A 19089-nucleotide genomic window follows, 5' to 3' on the forward strand; every position below is an offset into this window, starting at 1 on the left:
TATATATATATAGTATATATTTAGTATATATATATATATTAGTATAAATTATTAAGTAGTATAATAGTATTAGGTATATATATTAGTATATATATATTAGTACATATATATATATATATGTATAAATATTAGTATATATATGTATATATTAGTACATATATATATATCCCCCTCACAGCGTAGGTATATATACCTATTTCTCCTTTTTCCTGAGTAAAGTCAATGCCTAGGAAATGTTTAAGTTTCCCAAGATCCTTCATTTTGAATTTTGTGCTCAACATTTCTTTCACAGTATTAATTGTGTGAATATCATTAGCTGCGATAACTAACCCATCCACCCAACCAATCAGAATGATCCTCTCATTTTCTATTCCTTCACTGTGGACACAGTGATCAGCTGGGTTTTGTGCAAAACCGTTCTCACAGAGAGGATCATGCTACAGTTTCTTCCAGATTGTTTTAACCCATCAGTGATTTATTCAGCTTGCAGACTAGCTTTTCATCTGTGTCTGACTTGACCTCAAAACCTTCAGGTTGCTGTACATACAGCTCACAATCAATTGGAGCGTGTAAAGATGCAGTTTTAACATCCATCTGATGTAGGTGTAAGTCATGTTGAGCTGCCAGTTGCATCGAGCTTCGTACTGATGTCATGTTTGCAGTCGGGGAAAATGTCTCCTTCTAGTCTATTCCTGCCACTTGACTATATCCCTTTGCAACATATCTGGCTTTATATATCTCAGTCTTTTCTGTGTTTTCTTTGATTGTATAGACCCATCTACCCCCCACTGCATGTTTGCCCTCTGGTAGTGTGGTCAATGTGAATGTGTCATTTTCCTTAAGAGAATTCATTTCCTCCTGCATAGCATCAGTCCAGAGTTTTGACTCTGCTGAATTCATGGCCTCTTTAAAGGTGTTTGGTACATTACACATTACTCTGTAGCAGTAGTCAATATTTACATACTTCTGATCGTCACACTGTACTTTACATTCATAGTCCTCTAAATACTGAGGTCTCCTCCTTTCTCTTTGGGGATAGCTTCTATTTTGACCTTCTGCTCCCTTTCCTGTCTGAGTGTTTGTGTCATCTGTCTCAGTTCGAGCCTCCTGTGTCTCTTTTGGACACGAGTCAGTCCCCTGGGTTTCTGGCTTGGTGGATACAAACCTTTTCTCATAAAAATCATCATCACTTGCCTCAAAATCAGTCTGTGTATGTCGCTCGACTATACTTTTTGTGACAAACTTCACTTGCCTGTGTTTTCGAACACTACCAGTGTCTGGGTTGTAGACTAGGTATGCTGGGCTGTTTTTATCATACCCTACAAAAATACCCTTCTCACACCTCGAGTCTAACTTTTTCTTTTCCTGCTTGTATGCATAGCATACAGATCCAAATATATTCATTTTCGAGAGGTTCGGCTTACGTCCTGTCAGCATATAATAAGGTGTCTGTCCTACACGTCTGTTGTAACATCTGTTACGTATTACAGCTGCAGTCATGACGGCATATGTCCATAGCTTCTTTGGTTAATTGCTCTCAAGAAGCATGCATCTTGCCATTTCAAAAAGTGTTCTCCAGTTTCTCTCAGCTGTCCCATTTTGATGGGGTGAGTAAGGTGCTGAAGTTTCATGTCGTATTGCATGTTGTCTAAGGAGCGATTGAAAGTTTGTCCCGGTGAATTCTGTACCGTTATCAGACCTTATACATTTGATTTTACCATAAGGTGTGACATCAGCAATGAATTTCTCTGTGGCTTTGAAAGTATCACTTTTAGCTTTGAGGAAATACACAAATACTGCCCCTGAAAAGTCATCTGTCAAAGCCAATGTGTATCTGAATCCCTCCTTAGCCTCTGGCTCAATGGGCCCTGCTAAATCAGTGTGCACAAGATTGAGCTCTTGCATCTGGTTGTCTGTTCCTACTCTGAGCAAATTTACCTCGAGTACACACTTCACAGTTAAGGTTAGATTTATCAATCCCACCCTTCATTTTCATCCCCTCAGTGACTTTTTCCAGTTGTGACACATCATCATAGTTACAGTGACCAAGTATTTCATGCCATGTTTGAACATAGTTTAACGTGACAGAGGAATAAATACACACATACACCATCAGCTGTGCTTCAACCGGAAGTGACACGTTTTATTGTGTATGTCCCTTTTATCACGGGAATACAGGAAGTGATTAGTATAAGAGTATTAAATAAACAGAATTCATATATTACATTTCATAATTCAACAGTTTGGTTTTTTATAATGATATGATATATGATACTGCATACTTATAATCATGGACTTTCATATGAAAATAACATTAAGCAGATAAAGCAATAGCTATACACACACACACAAGGTATTTATATTAAATATTTACGTGTGTGTGTGTGTATATATATATATATATATATATATATATATTCATTATTATTATTATTATATTGTTAATATTTAAAATTAATTATAAAATTAAAATATATTTATATTTGATATATAGAGACCGGCCTCATGTCACCACTCTGTAAGCCAAGAGTTGTTACTTTTTTAACAATTCAATGTTCACTTATCAATACTGTGAGCCTCATTTTGTTTTACGTTCTCCAACAGAAAACACAACTCAGCGTACTTTTAAGAAATTGATCTTGATAGTCTTGTCCCCTTATAAGGCAGACATATGTTTTGAGGCTCTGGACAAAAACGGCTCTTTTGATTGTAAAGGTTGCCAACCCCTGGGTTCATTCATCGAAGTGTATGAGTGACAGAGAGCAAGTGAGATGGCCAGTGGTTCTCTAATGGCGCAGTTCCACTGCAGCGCGGAGCTCGCTTTAAGCGTGCCGTGTCGTGCCGTCCCCTTTTTTGGTTGTGCTTCCACTAGGCCTCGTTCCGGCGCGGCACGGCGCGGGGCCACTTTTTCACCTCTTTTCTGGCCCTAGAAAATTGTGGTTCTATCGGGGCCAACAAACAGGGCTGAGTCGGGCTGAGTATGCTAAACTAGAGAGAGGAGCGCTGGCAAGAGGGCTAGAACTACAACAAGATGGACATATTTGACCGTGATTTAATTGTAATACACGTTTCAAAATGATGAAGTAACAACATACTGATACCGGTTAGTAAAAACCACGAATTAATGCTTTGACAAGTCTGCAGACAGACGGCAGGCGAAACACCTTTTAAAATGCTTGTTTTTCTAAATGGAGATTGGCTAAGCTAACGCAGTATATGCTCCGACCGTCCACACTCACAACAACGGCCTATACAGACATAAATAAAGCAGCGACTGTATTCTCCATGACACAGGCAGTCTGTGGTTTGTACTTGTTTAACTTTTGTCGAGTTTCTGAACAGATATGAGGAGCTGTGAGCTCTGAGTGCTAACGGCTAACGGCTGTGTTGTTTTTCTGGATTTCTCGTTGAAGATGACGTCACGGCTCCGCCTACACTGCGTTACTATAGATACTACCCCAGTTCCTAAACTGTAATGGAAGCGCAGCATGAAGTGAGTCGGCCCTGTTAAGGCCCAACACGGCCAAGCCGTACCGAGTGTGGCCGAGGCCGACCGTGTAGTGGAAATGCGCCATAACGTTCTACACAGAGTACCACCTCAAATGATATTGGGCTCTCCTAGTAACACCATCACAGACCTTCCTGGGTACCACCTCAAATGATATTGGGCTCTCCTAGTAACACCATCATAGACCTTCCTGGGTACCACCTCAAATGATATTGGGCTCTCCTAGTAACACCATCATAGACCTTCGCAGACTGTCCAGCTGCAGGTGGAGAGGGGGGGGGGGGGTTATCCATGATGGACAACAGCCTGTTCAGTGTCCTCCTCTCCACCTCAGCTTCAAAAGGGTCCAGCTTGATGCCGATGACAGACCCAGCTTTCCTGATCAGTTTATTGATCCTGCTGGCGTCACCGGCTCTGATGCCGCCCAGAGTTCCCGTTAGAATATTTTTTTGCCGGTCAAAATGTCCGTTAAAGTTTAAATCTTCCGGACAAAAGTAGAAAAGTGTCGGTCAAAGGTATTCTTTGTTATTTATTGAGCTTTAAAACAAATTGATATGATTCGATATTAAACAATCTAATTATAGATTAACTACATTATTCAAAAGTGTTCAGTAACTTAAAACACGTGAATAATAAACGGAGCTCTCTCTCTCTCTCCTGACAGCCCGTCAGTATCATGCAGCTCGCGGATCCAGTAATGAGTGACCCGACCGTAAACTAAACATATCTATAACTAGCTTAGGTAGTTTGAGAGGTCATTAAAATAGCTACGTGATGTTCTAACCTGAAGTGTGCTCTGCTCACCGCTGCAGATGATCATGCAGAGCTGCGTGTCGACTCGTCAGCAGCAGCTGATCTCTCTCTCCCGTCAGATTAGACTCGCGTTTATGTCCATATCGATCAGATCTAGCTAGTTCTAGCTAATGATATGACTACCTGCTTATTAAAAGACACCTAAACAATAAGCGTCGCTATGCAACCGTCCCTTCTTAGGGCAGCTTCCCCCCTGCCTCCTCCTCTCTCCGGTTTTGGGAAACCTTAAAAACATGAGAAAGGTAGCCAGATATATCAATGATTGTCAACATTTTCCGCCCTTCTTTCCTTTAACGTTAAAGGTGGGGTAGGTAAGTTTGAGAAACCGGCTGGAGATACACTCGTTGTTATATTCCATGGAATGCTCTTAACATCCCGATAGCAATGAATATCTGAAGTGCTTTGACAACAAATCCATAAATAAATATCATCTGTGGAAGCTGTAGTACTGTAAAAAGCACGACCAATCATTTTAGCCGGCCCGGCTAAAATAACTGGATGGCCTACCTGCCTGTCAGCCTTCCATCTGTGCACAAACTTATCTCGTGCCCTCATTGGTCATGTGCGCGTTCGTGTGTGATGGAGGAGGGGCTCTGTGAGGAAGTGGAAGATTTTCTCCGGCTGTGTATTTTCAAATTCTAGCGATCTCGAGCCGGTTTCTCAAACTTACCTACCCCACCTTTAAGGGTAAGGACAAAAATACACACCGAAATTATCATATTTGTTGGGTAATTGTATGTATGTATACTTTAAGAATAAGACAACCACACTAAGAGTTATAAAAAAGGTGTCCAAAAGAAACATTAAATAATTGTGTACAGAAATGGTAGCAACATATTCTAAAGAGGCTGGGTCAACAACAATCTTGCAATACTATTATCTCACATAGCCCCACTGATCCTGTGTAGCAGGACTTGTAATGTACATACATCCACTAAGTAATTAACGATTATCCTAATTATAGTCATAATATTGTCATATCTTACACGTGAAAGGTGATTCCACGGGTTCTTGTTTCCAGACTACGGCGATTAGAGCATCCGTAGGCTGCACAAAAGTCCGGCATAGTCAGGTACTTCTGTAAACACAAAGCCAGCAATTTCCTGTATCATAATGCATCTAAATGTAAGATGTTTTTAACAAGCCAAACCACTTGGAAGACATCATGTGTAACTTAAAGTGGACCTATCATGGTATATTTGAATAATATAGTGTAGGACCATACCTATAAAAGGTATATTTATAAGTTTCTGTTTTCAAAGTACCAAACAGATCATGCATTTTAGCCATGCCTCATTTTGCTCAATTTGACAATTTTTAGCTCTGTTTTAGCAAGGGCTGATTCAGTGAGAACAGCACCACCTACAGGCCTGGCATATGTACTACAGCGTCTCCAGCGCCTTTCGAACGGCAATGGCCGTGGCTGTCTCCTCCTGATTGGTGGAGTTGGCCCAATAGCCGTAGCGCCACCGTCCTGACGTCAGGACAGTGTTCAAATCTGGATCAGTTTTTATCAGATCCGTTGCAGCCCCTTTTTTAGAGATTTGGGTATGGAGGAAAATAGAGAGGGTTGGGTTTTCTGACACTTGGTGAGTTCCCTGGAACACCGGGGACACGTATTCATGTATACAAGACGTACACAAGTGCATTTTGCATGATAGGTCCCCTTTAAGTTGAAAAGAAAGAGCAGTTCTGCCTCTCCCACTGGTGTAAAGTTGCTGGGTCAACTTTGTAATACTAGGTCTCACTCACAGCCTCTTGTTATTAGCTAATAAATACAACCACACATACACAAAGAAAAGCTGCAATGTCAACATGTCCAAGCATCCTGTATCATAGCCATGCTAATAATGTTTATAATAAACCAAACCGTTTGTAAATCAGTCAAGATTTCAGCGAGTTAAGAGTATTTTTGTGCAGATCACTCACCTTACAACAGCTACTATAGCGCGTACCAGAGCAGCTGTTGACTGTAGCAAGATGGAGGCCGGTGAGCTACGCTGGAACATCTCCCATGAGCCATCTAGTGTTTATATCTATGATCAGGACCCTCAGGGGTATTAATATAATATCTCTCTCTCTGTCGCCCCCCCAGTGAAGAGAGGGGTGCGCCTGCAGCGGCACGTGGTCATCAGGACCCTCAGGTGTATTAATATAATATCTCTCTCTGTGGCCCCCCAGTGAAGAGGGGGGTGCTCCTTAAGCAGCACGTGGTCATCGGGACCCCCGGCACCATGCTGGACTGGTGCGGTAAATACAGAATCATTGATCCTAAACTCATCTCCATATTCGTGTTGGACGAGGCGGACGTGATGATCGCCATGCAGGGTCATCGAGACCAGAGCATCAGGATACACAGGTTAGAGTTCATATTATTATTTTATAACATATATATATATTTTGTAGTTTAATTATTGGATGTATTTGTAACGTCTTGCTCCTGCAGGCTGCTCCCGAAGGAGTGCCAGATGCTGCTGTTCTCGGCCACCTTCGAGGACTCGGTGTGGGGCTTTGCAGAGAAAATAGTCCCTGATCCAAACATCATCCGCCTGAGGAGAGAGGAGGAGACGCTGGACACCATCAAGCAGTTCTACATCCTCTGCAGAGAGGAGGAGGAGAAGTTCTCTGCTCTGTGCGACCTGTACGGAGGGCTGACCGTCGCTCAGGCCATGATCTTCTGCCGCGTAAGATCAATAACTAATCAATACTTTATGTAACTTCATGCTGTATCTACTGAGGGCTGACAGTTAGCTAACAGCTGACAGTTCTCTCTCTCTCTGTTGATAGAGAACTATCTCATGTGGAAACTAACGATGAATACTTGATTCAAAAATACAAATATTAACTAAACAAATTGTGAACAGAACTAACATTGCTTTTTATTTAAATTAAATAAATAATATTTCACATCAAAAGAAACAACAATGTTTTAACAAATGGTATTAAATAATGTGATGACAGAACTGTGAACAGAATAGCTGAAACTTTAACTAAACCGCCCCCTCGCACACAGAGGGGGAGAGATCTCTCCCCGTCTGTGTGCGAGGGGGAGAGATCTCTCCCCGTCTGTGTGCGAGGGGGAGAGATCTCTCTCCGTCTGTGTGCGAGGGGGAGAGATCTCTCTCCGTCTGTGTGCGAGGGGGAGAGATCTCTCCCCCTCGCACACAGACGGGGAGAGATCTCTCCCCCTCGCACACAGACGGGGAGAGATCTCTCTCCCCCTCGCACACAGACGGGGAGAGAGATCTCTCCCCCTCGCACACAGACGGAGCGAGACATCTCGTCTGGATTGGACAGATCGCAAATACATCATAATCGCATTTTTGTGTGTTTTTGCATGTTAGAAACGAGTTGGCGACACTAAGACTGCGATATAATGTTTATGTAGCAATAACACATATGACATGTATGTTTTAAATGTCTCCAGTACCGATAAAAAGACCGATAAAGTTGGAGCTTAACGGCGCGTAAACCACGTGATGACGTCACCAACGAATCGACGACTGAATTAGTTGGCAACTATTGGTCATCGATTTTAATCGATTAAGTCGATTAGTTGTTGCACCTCTAGTTGAGACGCATTGAAGAGACGGATCACGTTTAGTTCAGTCGGATCATCTCTACATGTCTTCTTTCATAATGTTCTAATCATAACTCTAATGTCCAGAAGCAAAATGCTAACGTTATGCTACAAAGGAACTACAGCAGAGTCCAGCAGCACGACTTCAACGTCACGCCAACTTCAGATCCATATTCAGACACACAGATTCTAAATGGTACGAGTTGAAGCGTTTGAACAGTTAGCAGGAGGCAGGTACTTGCTTTCAAGCAGAACAGGGCTAACTAACTTAGAGGAGTGTTTACGTGTTCGGCGTAATGACGTACAACGTCCTCCACGACTTCTGTAGTCCTATTCAGCCACTTGGTAACAACCATCGTTTTTCAGACACGTCAACTCTTCAGAAATCACCAGTGGGGTCACTGCTGATGGATTTAATGTCCTAGAACAAAACGTGATCTGTCTCTTCAATGTGTCTCAACCACAGATCTTATTTCAGCTATTTTCAAACATCCTATGGAGAGATCCCATTGGCTCTGAGACCAGGGAACAGGAAGTGGAGAGATCCCATTGGCTCTGAGACCAGGGAACAGGAAGTGGAGAGATCCCATTGGCTCTGAGACCAGGGAACAGGAAGTGGAGAGATCCCATTGGCTCTGAGACCAGGGAACAGGAAGTGGAGAGATCCCATTGGCTCTGAGACCAGGGAACAGGAAGTGGAGAGATCCCATTGGCTCTGAGACCAGGGAACAGGAAGTGGAGAGATCCCATTGGCTGTGAGACCAGGGAACAGGAAGTGGAGAGATCCCATTGGCTCTGAGACCAGGGAACAGGAAGTGGTGACATGCTGACTCACTTCCTTTAGGACTCATTCCTGCACCTCTCTATAGCAGCAACAGGCAGAGTTAAAAACAGGACTCACACAGGGGGAAGATAAAATACAAATTAAAATGATAATACAGCAAAGATAACATGATCACGTTATCACGAGATAAAGTAACTTTTGAAACGAGATGTCACAAGTTGAGTATTGTCTGAACATGTGAATAATAACTTCATCCTGTATCTACGGACCTCCTCTGATCCATTCATGATGTTAAGATACGGACAATCACAACTTTCACTTCATAGGAATTATTACTTTTGTAAAAACTCAAAATGATGACTTTTCCCCTCAGAATGTTGATCTGATATTTAATGAGTTGGTTAACGCCCGACCTCCACCTTGCATCTCAAAATGATCTGGACTGGTTGGTTAACGCCCGACCTCCATCTTGCATCTCAAAATGATCTGGACTGGTTGGTTAACGCCCGACCTCCATCTTGCATCTCAAATGATCTGGACTGGTTGGTTAACGCCCCGACCTCCACCTTGCATCTCAAAATGATCTGGACTTGTTGGTTAACGCCCGACCTCCACCTTGCATCTCAAAAATGATCTGGACTTGTTGGTTAACGCCCGACCTCCACCTGCATCTCAAAATGATCTGGACTGGTTGGTTAACGCCCGACCTCCATCTTGCATCTCAAAATGATCTGGACTGGTTGGTTAACGCCCGACCTCCACCTTGCATCTCAAAATGATCTGGACTGGTTGGTTAACGCCCGACCTCCATCTTGCATCTCAAAATGATCTGGACTGGTTGGTTAACGCCCGACCTCCACCTTGCATCTCAAAATGATCTGGACTTGTTGGTTAACGCCCCGACCTCCACCTTGCATCTCAAAATGATCTGGACTTGTTGGTTAACGCCCGACCTCCACCTTGCATCTCAAAATGATCTGGACTTGTTGGTTAACGCCCGACCTCCACCTTGCATCTCAAAATGATCTGGACTTGTTGGTTAACGCCCGACCTCCACCTTGCATCTCAAAATGATCTGGACTGGTTGGTTAACGCCCGACCTCCACCTTGCATCTCAAAATGATCTGGACTGGTTGGTTAACGCCCGACCTCCACCTTGCATCTCAAAATGATCTGGACTTGTTGGTTAACGCCCGACCTCCACCTTGCATCTCAAAATGATCTGGACTGGTTGGTTAACGCCCGACCTCCATCTTGCATCTCAAAATGATCTGGACTGGTTGGTTAACGCCCGACCTCCACCTTGCATCTCAAAATGATCTGGACTGGTTGGTTAACGCCCGACCTCCACCTTGCATCTCAAAATGATCTGGACTTGTTGGTTAACGCCCGACCTCCACCTTGCATCTCAAAATGATCTGGACTGGTTGATTAACGCCCGACCTCCACCTTGCATCTCAAAATGATCTGGACTGGTTGGTTAACGCCCGACCTCCACCTTGCATCTCAAAATGATCTGGACTGGTTGGTTAACGCCCGACCTCCATCTTGCATCTCAAAATGATCTGGACTGGTTGATTAACGCCCGACCTCCACCTTGCATCTCAAAATGATCTGGACTGGTTGGTTAACGCCCGACCTCCATCTTGCATCTCAAAATGATCTGGACTGGTTGGTTACGCCCGACCTCCACCTTGCATCTCAAATGATCTGGACTGGTTGGTTAACGCCCGACCTCCACCTTGCATCTCAAAATGATCTGGACTTGTTGGTTAACGCCCGACCTCCATCTTGCATCTCAAAATGATCTGGACTGTGTTGGTTAACGCCCGACCTCCATCCTTGCATCTCAAATGATCTGGACTTGTTGGTTAACGCCCGACCTCCATCTTGCATCTCAAAATGATCTGGACTTGTTGGTTAACGCCCGACCTCCATCTTGCATCTCAAAATGATCTGGACTGGTTGGTTAACGCCCGACCTCCATCTTGCATCTCAAAATGATCTGGAACTGGTTGGTTAAACGCCCCGACCTCCATCTTGCATCTCAAAATGATCTGGACTTGTTGGTTAACGCGCCGACCCTCCATCTTGCATCTCAAAATGATCTGGACTGGTTGGTTAACGCCCGACCTCCATCCTTGCATCTCAAAATGATCTGGACTTGTTGGTTAACGCCCGACCTCCATCTTGCATCTCAAAATGATCTGGACTGGTTGGTTAACGCCCGACCTCCATCTTGCATCTCAAAATGATCTGGACTTGTTGGTTAACGCCCGACCTCCATCTTGCATCTCAAAATGATCTGGACTGGTTGGTTAACGCCCGACCTCCATCTTGCATCTCAAAATGATCTGGACTGGTTGGTTAACGCCCGACCTCCATCTTGCATCTCAAAATGATCTGGACTGGTTGATTAACGCCCGACCTCCACCTTGCATCTCAAAATGATCTGGACTGGTTGGTTAACGCCCGACCTCCATCTTGGATCTCAAAATGATCTGGGACTGGTTGGTTAACGGCCCGACCTCCATCTTGGATCTCAAAATGATCTGGACTGGTTGGTTAACGCCCGACCTCCACCTTGGATCTCAAAATGATCTGGACTGGTTGGTTAACGCCCGACCTCCACCTTGCATCTCAAAATGATCTGGACTGGTTGGTTAACGCCCGACCTCCACCTTGGATCTCAAAATGATCTGGACTGGTTGGTTAACGCCCGACCTCCATCTTGCATCTCAAAATGATCTGGACTGGTTGGTTAACGCCCGACCTCCATCTTGCATCTCAAAATGATCTGGACTGGTTGGTTAACGCCCGACCTCCACCTTGCATCTCAAAATGATCTGGACTGGTTGGTTAACATGCCCGACCTCCCCTTGGATCTCAAAATGATCTGGACTGGTTGGTTAACGCCCGACCTCCACCTTGCATCTCAAAATGATCTGGACTGGTTGGTTAACGCCCGACCTCCACCTTGGATCTCAAAATGATCTGGACTGGTTGGTTAACGCCCGACCTCCACCTTGCATCTCAAAATGATCTGGACTGGTTGGTTAACGCCCGACCTCCATCTTGCATCTCAAAATGATCTGGACTTGTTGGTTAACGCCCGACCTCCATCTTGCATCTCAAAATGATCTGGACTTGTTGGTTAACGCCCGACCTCCATCTTGCATCTCAAAATGATCTGGACTGGTCGTCTCTCTGCCTCGACGTATTGATCTGTATTTCTACGGTAACATTGTGTTTTGTGAGCGTGCTGTGTCATCGGTCCAGTTCATACTCACTTCATATATTAAAGGTTCTAGCTTGTGTCAGCATGATGCTCATACTGTCTGTGTGAAGAGACAATCAATCAATCATACTGTCTGTGTGTGAAGAGACAATCAATCAATCAATCAATCATACTGTCTGTGTGGAGAGACAATCAATCAATCTGATCTGCATCTAATATAGGGTTTAACTGGAGATATTAACAATACGTGTGTGTCTCTCTTTCTCTCTCTGTGTGTGTGTGTGTCTCTCTGTGTGTCTCTCTCTCTGTGTGTGTCTCTCTCTCTGTGTGTGTCTCTCGCTGTCTGTGTGTGTAGACCCGCAAGACGGCCTCCTGGCTGGCAGGGCGCCTGACGGAGGAGGGCCACCAGGTGGCGCTGCTGAGCGGAGAGATGACTGTGGAGCAGAGAGCGGACGTCATCCAGCGCTTCAGGACCGGCAAGGAGAAGGTTCTGGTGACGACTAACGTGTGCTCCAGAGGTCAGAGGTCATCTCTATATTTCATATCAGAGGTCAGGGTTTATATCCACAGTATCAGAGAGTTATTCATATCTCTTCTTCTCTCTCAGGTATAGACGTGGAGCAGGTGACCCTGGTGGTGAACTTCGACCTCCCGGTGGACATGGAAGGTAATGCAGACAACGAGACGTATCTCCACCGGATCGGACGCACCGGGCGTTTCGGGCGCCGAGGCTTCGCCGTCAACATGGTGGACAGCGAGCGCAGCATGGAGCTCATCCGGCAGATCCAGAGGCACTTCAGTACGTCATCAATATTACAATTACACACAACTAACCAACCAGGTCCATCTCCAGGTGGGTTCGTGTGAACCCACCTGGAGATGGACCTGGTTCTGATCAGACTGCTAAACACCTGATAACCCTGTGTCTCCTCAGACCGCAGCATCAGCCGGCTGGACCCGGGGAACCTGCAGGAGATGGAGCTGCTCATCAGCTGATCATCAGCTGATCATCTCTTACATATCAATATATTATAGTGTGTGTTATCGTGTCCCTTTGAGTTGTGTTCAGGGTCCTTGTTTACCTGTTTGCAGATGCATGTTGTGTTAGTGTCCCTTTGAGTTGTGTTCAGGGTCCTTGTTTACCTGTTTGCAGATGCATGTTGTGTTATTGACCTTCAGATACAGGTGTGATGTTCAGATGATGTGAATCTGCTTCTTCTCCTGAAACTGAGTGTTCCTCCGGATCTGAAGCTGTTCTGAGTTCACATTTTGAGTGAATAAATCCTGCTGTTGCCCAACAACAACAACCGTGTGTTGACTGTTTACTGAAACCTTCTGAGCTACTATCAGACTCTGAGTCTTCTGGCTGCCCGTCTCTTCAGTCTGTTTCACAAAGTAGACCTCGTTTCAGGATTCTGAATTTCTTCTGAATACATTTTTGTTTTCCATTTCCATTTTTATTAGAATCGACTTTTTTCCTCAGAAATGTGAAAAAGTCAGGATTTTGACTTTTTTTTTTCTAAGAATTCACAAAATAAATGAAGTTGCGTAAAACCCATTTAGATCCTTTGAGTAAATACTGAAGAGGGGCCACGGGTTAAAGAAATAGAGATCTGACCTAAAGTGGAACAAAATGTCAGAACTTAGAAAAACTCACTTTTGGTTTAAAAACAACAAAATGTCAGTTATGGGTTTTTTTAATAGTTTTTTTCAGATTTTGTCCTTTTTTCAGAATTGATATTTTTCTCAGAATTCTGACTTTTCTCTAAGAACCAAGCCCCCAGGAAGTGCGCCGGACTCAGATGAAAATATTCGTGCTGGCCAAACGGCGGTACTACACTTCCTTTTGGTTGCCAGGCCCGGAAACACTTTTTCCCATTAACTTACATGGGGAAAGAGTGGTCTGTAAATCGTTGGATAATTTTTTTTAAACTAAATAAACTACCCAGTATGAACACTTGTATAGCCCTTATTAAAAACATTCGTTCCTCAAGTTGTAAAAATGTGCTAATAACGTTATTCTGAGAGTTATTTCCCTCTGCATTATGAACGCGCATCTAACCCACGGGACCGCGCCGCCCGACACGTTCATGTTACGTGTTCAGCACTACATGCGTTTATCTTTACCCATGGATGTACAATAAGAACGGACCCATATCGCCTTACTGCCAGCCCACGGAGCTGTAATAATGGATATATTGCACATGTTTGCTGTAATTCATCATTTGTAAAATATTATACTACATGGGCTGTATGATTAAATCTTGTACCGTAAATGTTGTATTAAATAAAGTTAATATTACCGACGTAGATTAACGTCCCTGTAGCTTCTTATTGCACTAAGAAGCTTATTGCACTGTATATATATATATATATATATATATGTATATATATATATATGTATATATATATGTATATGTATATATATGTATATGTATATATATATGTATATGTATATATACATATATATGTATATATACATATATATGTATATATACATATACATATATATATATGTGTATATATACATATACATATATATATATGTGTATATATGTATATATACATATATATGTATGTGTATATATGTATATATATGTATATGTATATATATTAGGGCTGTCAAGTTAACGCCACTAATTATTTGAACGCGATTAACGCATGTGTATTTTTTGTCCTCGGCCGCCCTGTAGTTTCAGAGCGCATCGAGTTTAAAATACCATCGACATGCTGATGCTGACAGCCCCGCTCCTGCCGCCCGCTTGTGGCAGACCACACTTCCACGCTCACTGGCAGGCCCGGACTAGCCATCGGGAGGACCGGGAGGGAGTGTGTATGTGTGGCGCGACTCGCGCGAGCGAGGCACACCTTACGTGTTGTTGTTAGCATCTGGTGCTAGCTAGCTGAGCTAACGGATATAAGGAGCTGTTTCGATGACATTTCGCCGACAACTGCGCCGAGCACTTGACTTTATGCAGGTAGCCAGACAGTGGGACATTGTACGAAAAGTCAGCTCACTCAGCACGGATAGTACGCGCAACATGATTGCAGCGTCCAGGCAGCTCCCGTTGGAACACACACACACACACACACACACACACACTGTATTGTATGAGAGAGGTTCCAGGTTGAATTGAGGCGAATATTTGTAATGTTCAGGTTGTTGTGTTTAATATTCATGAGAATATTTGTCATTGTTCAAATGATAATAAACAAACATATAAAGCATATTTGTCCACTCATATGTTGATAAGAGTATTAAAAACTTGAAAGATATCCCTCTAAGGTACATTTAGAACAGATAAAAAATGTGCGATTAATTTGCGATTAATCGCGATTAAATATTTTAATCGACTGACAGCCCTAATATATATATATGTGTATATATGTATATATACATGTATATGTATATATGTATATATACATGTATATGTATATATGTATATATACATGTATATGTATATATGTATATATACATGTATATATATATGTATATATACATGTATATGTATATGTGTATATATATACATATATGTGTATATATACATGTATATGTATATATGTATATATACATGTATATGTGTATATATATACATATATGTGTATATATGTATATATACGTATATGTGTATATATATACATATATGTGTATATATGTATATATATACGTGTATATGTGTATATATATGTATATATACATATATATGTATATGTGTATATATATACATATATACGTGTATATGTGTATATATATGTATATATACATATATATGTATATGTGTATATATATACATGTATATACATATATATGTATATATACATATGTATATACATATATATGTATATATACATATATATGTATATACATATATATGTATATATATATGTATATATATACATATATACATATATATGTATATGTGTATATATATACATATATATGTATATACGTGTATATATATGTATATATATACATATATATACGGTGCAATAATTCTTTCATGCTAAATGAAGCTGTTGCTTGGATATCACTAGATCCTGTTACAGCGTAATATAAAAGTACATAACGATTGATGTGTAAATTAGCATAATTACTAGCTAGCTGCTAACTGCCGCCTCGTTAATATCAAATCTATCATAACAACCCAGTGGCGGCCGGCCCATAGGGGCCCTAGGGGCGCCGCCCCCCCTCTTCCAACATAAAAAATATATATATATATATTTAAAAAATATATTTTATATTTTTTATTTTTAATAAACAAGGTAAATATTATATAACTGGTATCAGTAAAATGTATAATCTACAATAAAATCTCGTTTAAAATGGTGTTACGATGTCTAAAGTTACTGATAAGTCGCATGTTTCCTGCCTGGCCTTGCCCGTGTATCATTACCCTCTCTCGTCTGGGCGCTATGCACAGCGCCCAGACGAGAGGGCAGCAAGTGCAGCAGAAGCTGAAGTTACCTACTGTAACTCCAGCTTCTATGAGTATTGGCGTAGCCCTCTAAGGCTATCGCTATTGGGTAATCCCCCTGCGCACCCGCGCAGCACTGAAACACTTGTAGTCCACGCCCGCCCGCAAGGTGGGCCCCACCCTCGGGCTCCCTTCCGGTATAAATAGGAAGGAGGCCCGACAATCTGCTCCCACACAAAACAACTTTTCTTCAGCTATTCGTGGAGTCAGTGGGGCCCAGCACTTAGAGGGCTACGCCAATACTCATAGAAGCTGGAGTTACAGTAGGTAACTTCAGTTCTATTTCGTATATGGCTTCGCCCTCTAAGGCTATCGCTATTGGGTTAAGGGCGAAGCAAGATGTAGTCTGCGCCCCACTGGGTCCGCCCGGTACAAGAAGCACAAACACACCTGCTCAGATAACAACCCATGCCTATTGCGCCATGCGAATGGCGCATCACAGTCCCTGGAATATATCATAACATGAATATTTACCATGAGAGGACGAAGGCTGGGAATAATACATACCTGCCGCTGTGAGAAAGTAGAGACGAAGGTCACACTTTGCCCAGTGACAGAAGGAGGGGGAATAGCAGCTCTCTGTGTGCAGACAGGCAGGAGAGCGCACAGCTGGGTCCCCAACATCACTCACTCTGACAAGACATTCCGTACGAAATGTGTCAGGGGAAAAAAGGGGGACGTCCCTCTCATAAGAGGGAAATACAGGCCACTCTCCGTGTGCCGAGGCAGAAGAGAGGCGCACAGCTGGATCCCTGACGTCACTCACTCTGACAGGTCACTCAGCACAGGGTGTGTCAGAGAGGAATGGGAGACATCCCTCAAATAAAATTGAATAAATGAACAGGGAGAAGACCAAGATGCAGCAGTGCAAATGTCTTCCACTGACATTCCTCCGTGCAAAGCCGTGGAGGAGGAAAACATTCCTCTGGCTTTGAGGAGGGGGAAAGAAGCCAGCCAGGGTGATCACTCTTGACCTAAAAAAGTTTGTGATGACCTTAGCCTTAGGCATGAAGCCGGTTTAGCATAAACGGCTGTCCTCCCTGGCGATTGAGGTAGGCTGCCGTGGCCTGTTGGCTGGGCGAATCAACACATGTTTGATTGTACAGCAACGGGGCGAAGTGCTGGAATACTTCCCAACCCGGAGAACAGCCCCAGCACATTTACCCCTGACGCACGGGGTCGGTGCGTGGGCGAATGAACCACCTCTGGAGACCCCTCCTGTGGGGGAGACCCCGGGGAATCCCCACGTGATCAGCTGACGTCATGGTGAGCAGCTGTATCACGGAGAGGGCTGTCACCACGCTGTGGGATGTGACACGCTGGATAGGGAGCTGTCAGTTCCTCCACTCGCTGCAGCGAGAGCCGCACTCTGTTGCTGAGTTTTATTCCACTCGCAGATAAATGAATGTCTGGGGGGGAAGAGGACAACTCGAGCGAGCTATGCAGTTTATAAACCAATAGGTTAAAACAGCGAATGACCCACCTCTGGAGTCTCCTCCTGTGGGGGAGACCCATGGGGATCTTTGAGCTTTGACAGATGCGATACGAGATGTAACGTCTGTAAAGCGACTTCCTCAAGCTGGATCGAACCTAGCAAACAGCAGGTCGTCCAGAGAAAAAACCTCATTCTCATCCCTCCTCTCTGTGTAGTGGCTCCAGCCTTCTCTACACAAAAATGCGAGGAGCCAGGGAACATCCAAACAGCAGACGATTGTCTGGTCTGATATTCCCTGAAAGAGAAACGCAGGAATTTCCTGTGTTTCGGGATGGTGGGTATGGAAGTATGCATCCTCCTTCAGGTGGAGGTGAACCAGTCGTCCTGGTGAACACATTCCAGCACCTGTTTGATCGTCAGCATGGGAATACTGACAGATCAAGGATGGGTCTCACTCCCCCGTTGGAGAGGCTTCTCTGTGATATGCTGTAATGGTCGTCATGACCGTGCTCTGTAGGAGGCATATCTGGGACAGAGGAATGCCGCGAGCTATGCAGTTTATAACCCAATAGGTTAAAACAGCAGGCTTCTGCAGCGAATGACCCACCTCTGGAGTCTCCTCCTGTGGGGGAGACCCATGGGGATCGGACGCACATGCTCGAGATGTGTTGTGGTCGTCATGGCGACGAGCCACGTCAGAGCCCTCGCCGCCGCAGCCCGTGAGGCAACCCAAGGTGGGCCTTGCAAAAGGGCTGTGAGGGAGCCTCCACACGCTGCGTTTCACTCCGGCTCTCATCATGAGGCGTGTACACGCTCAGGGGATGAGTGGAGGTGTGTGTCGTGACGTCCACATGAGGCGTCATAACTGCGCTCATGGGCTTATTATGTGTGGAGGAGACGTATCTCGGACAGAGGAATGCCGCGAGCTCTGCGGTTCATTAACCGATAGGTTAAAACCAGCAGGCTTCTGCAGCGAGCCCTGCTGTCTACTAATCAACAGATTGGTGGCAGCTGGCTTAGTTAGCGAACTCTGCAGTTTATTAACCGATAGATTAAAAAGTGCAGGCTCTTACACAGAGTGGGGGGTGAGAAAACACTTGATACTGATGACTCAGACAAAAAGTTTGGAAAATGAACTCTCCTTTTACTTACAACCCCAACACGTCAAAAATGTCTCTGTTTCCTCGGAGGCTCTGGTGGAGCAGACCAAGAGCGGGAGTGCCTCGCTCCCCGTTGACCCACCGCTGGAAGACCCC

At 43.8% G+C, this 19089-nt stretch overlaps 1 protein-coding gene across 1 annotated transcript; it reads left to right on the forward strand.

Moving 5' to 3' along the window:
* The first annotated feature begins 6301 nt into the window (after window positions 1-6301).
* On the forward strand, window positions 6302-13227 carry zgc:193690 (ATP-dependent RNA helicase DDX19A). Its single transcript, XM_034152751.1, has 6 exons — window positions 6302-6311; window positions 6503-6680; window positions 6768-7005; window positions 12279-12441; window positions 12531-12722; window positions 12858-13227. Exons 1-6 carry the CDS (start codon window positions 6302-6304, stop codon window positions 12917-12919), a joined length of 843 nt encoding a protein of 280 aa, XP_034008642.1. The 3' UTR covers window positions 12920-13227.
* The last annotated feature ends 5862 nt before the right edge of the window (window positions 13228-19089 follow it).

The sequence above is a fragment of the Trematomus bernacchii genome, unplaced genomic scaffold (genome assembly GCF_902827165.1).
Source record: "Trematomus bernacchii unplaced genomic scaffold, fTreBer1.1, whole genome shotgun sequence".
NCBI classification, from domain to species: domain Eukaryota; kingdom Metazoa; phylum Chordata; class Actinopteri; order Perciformes; family Nototheniidae; genus Trematomus; species Trematomus bernacchii.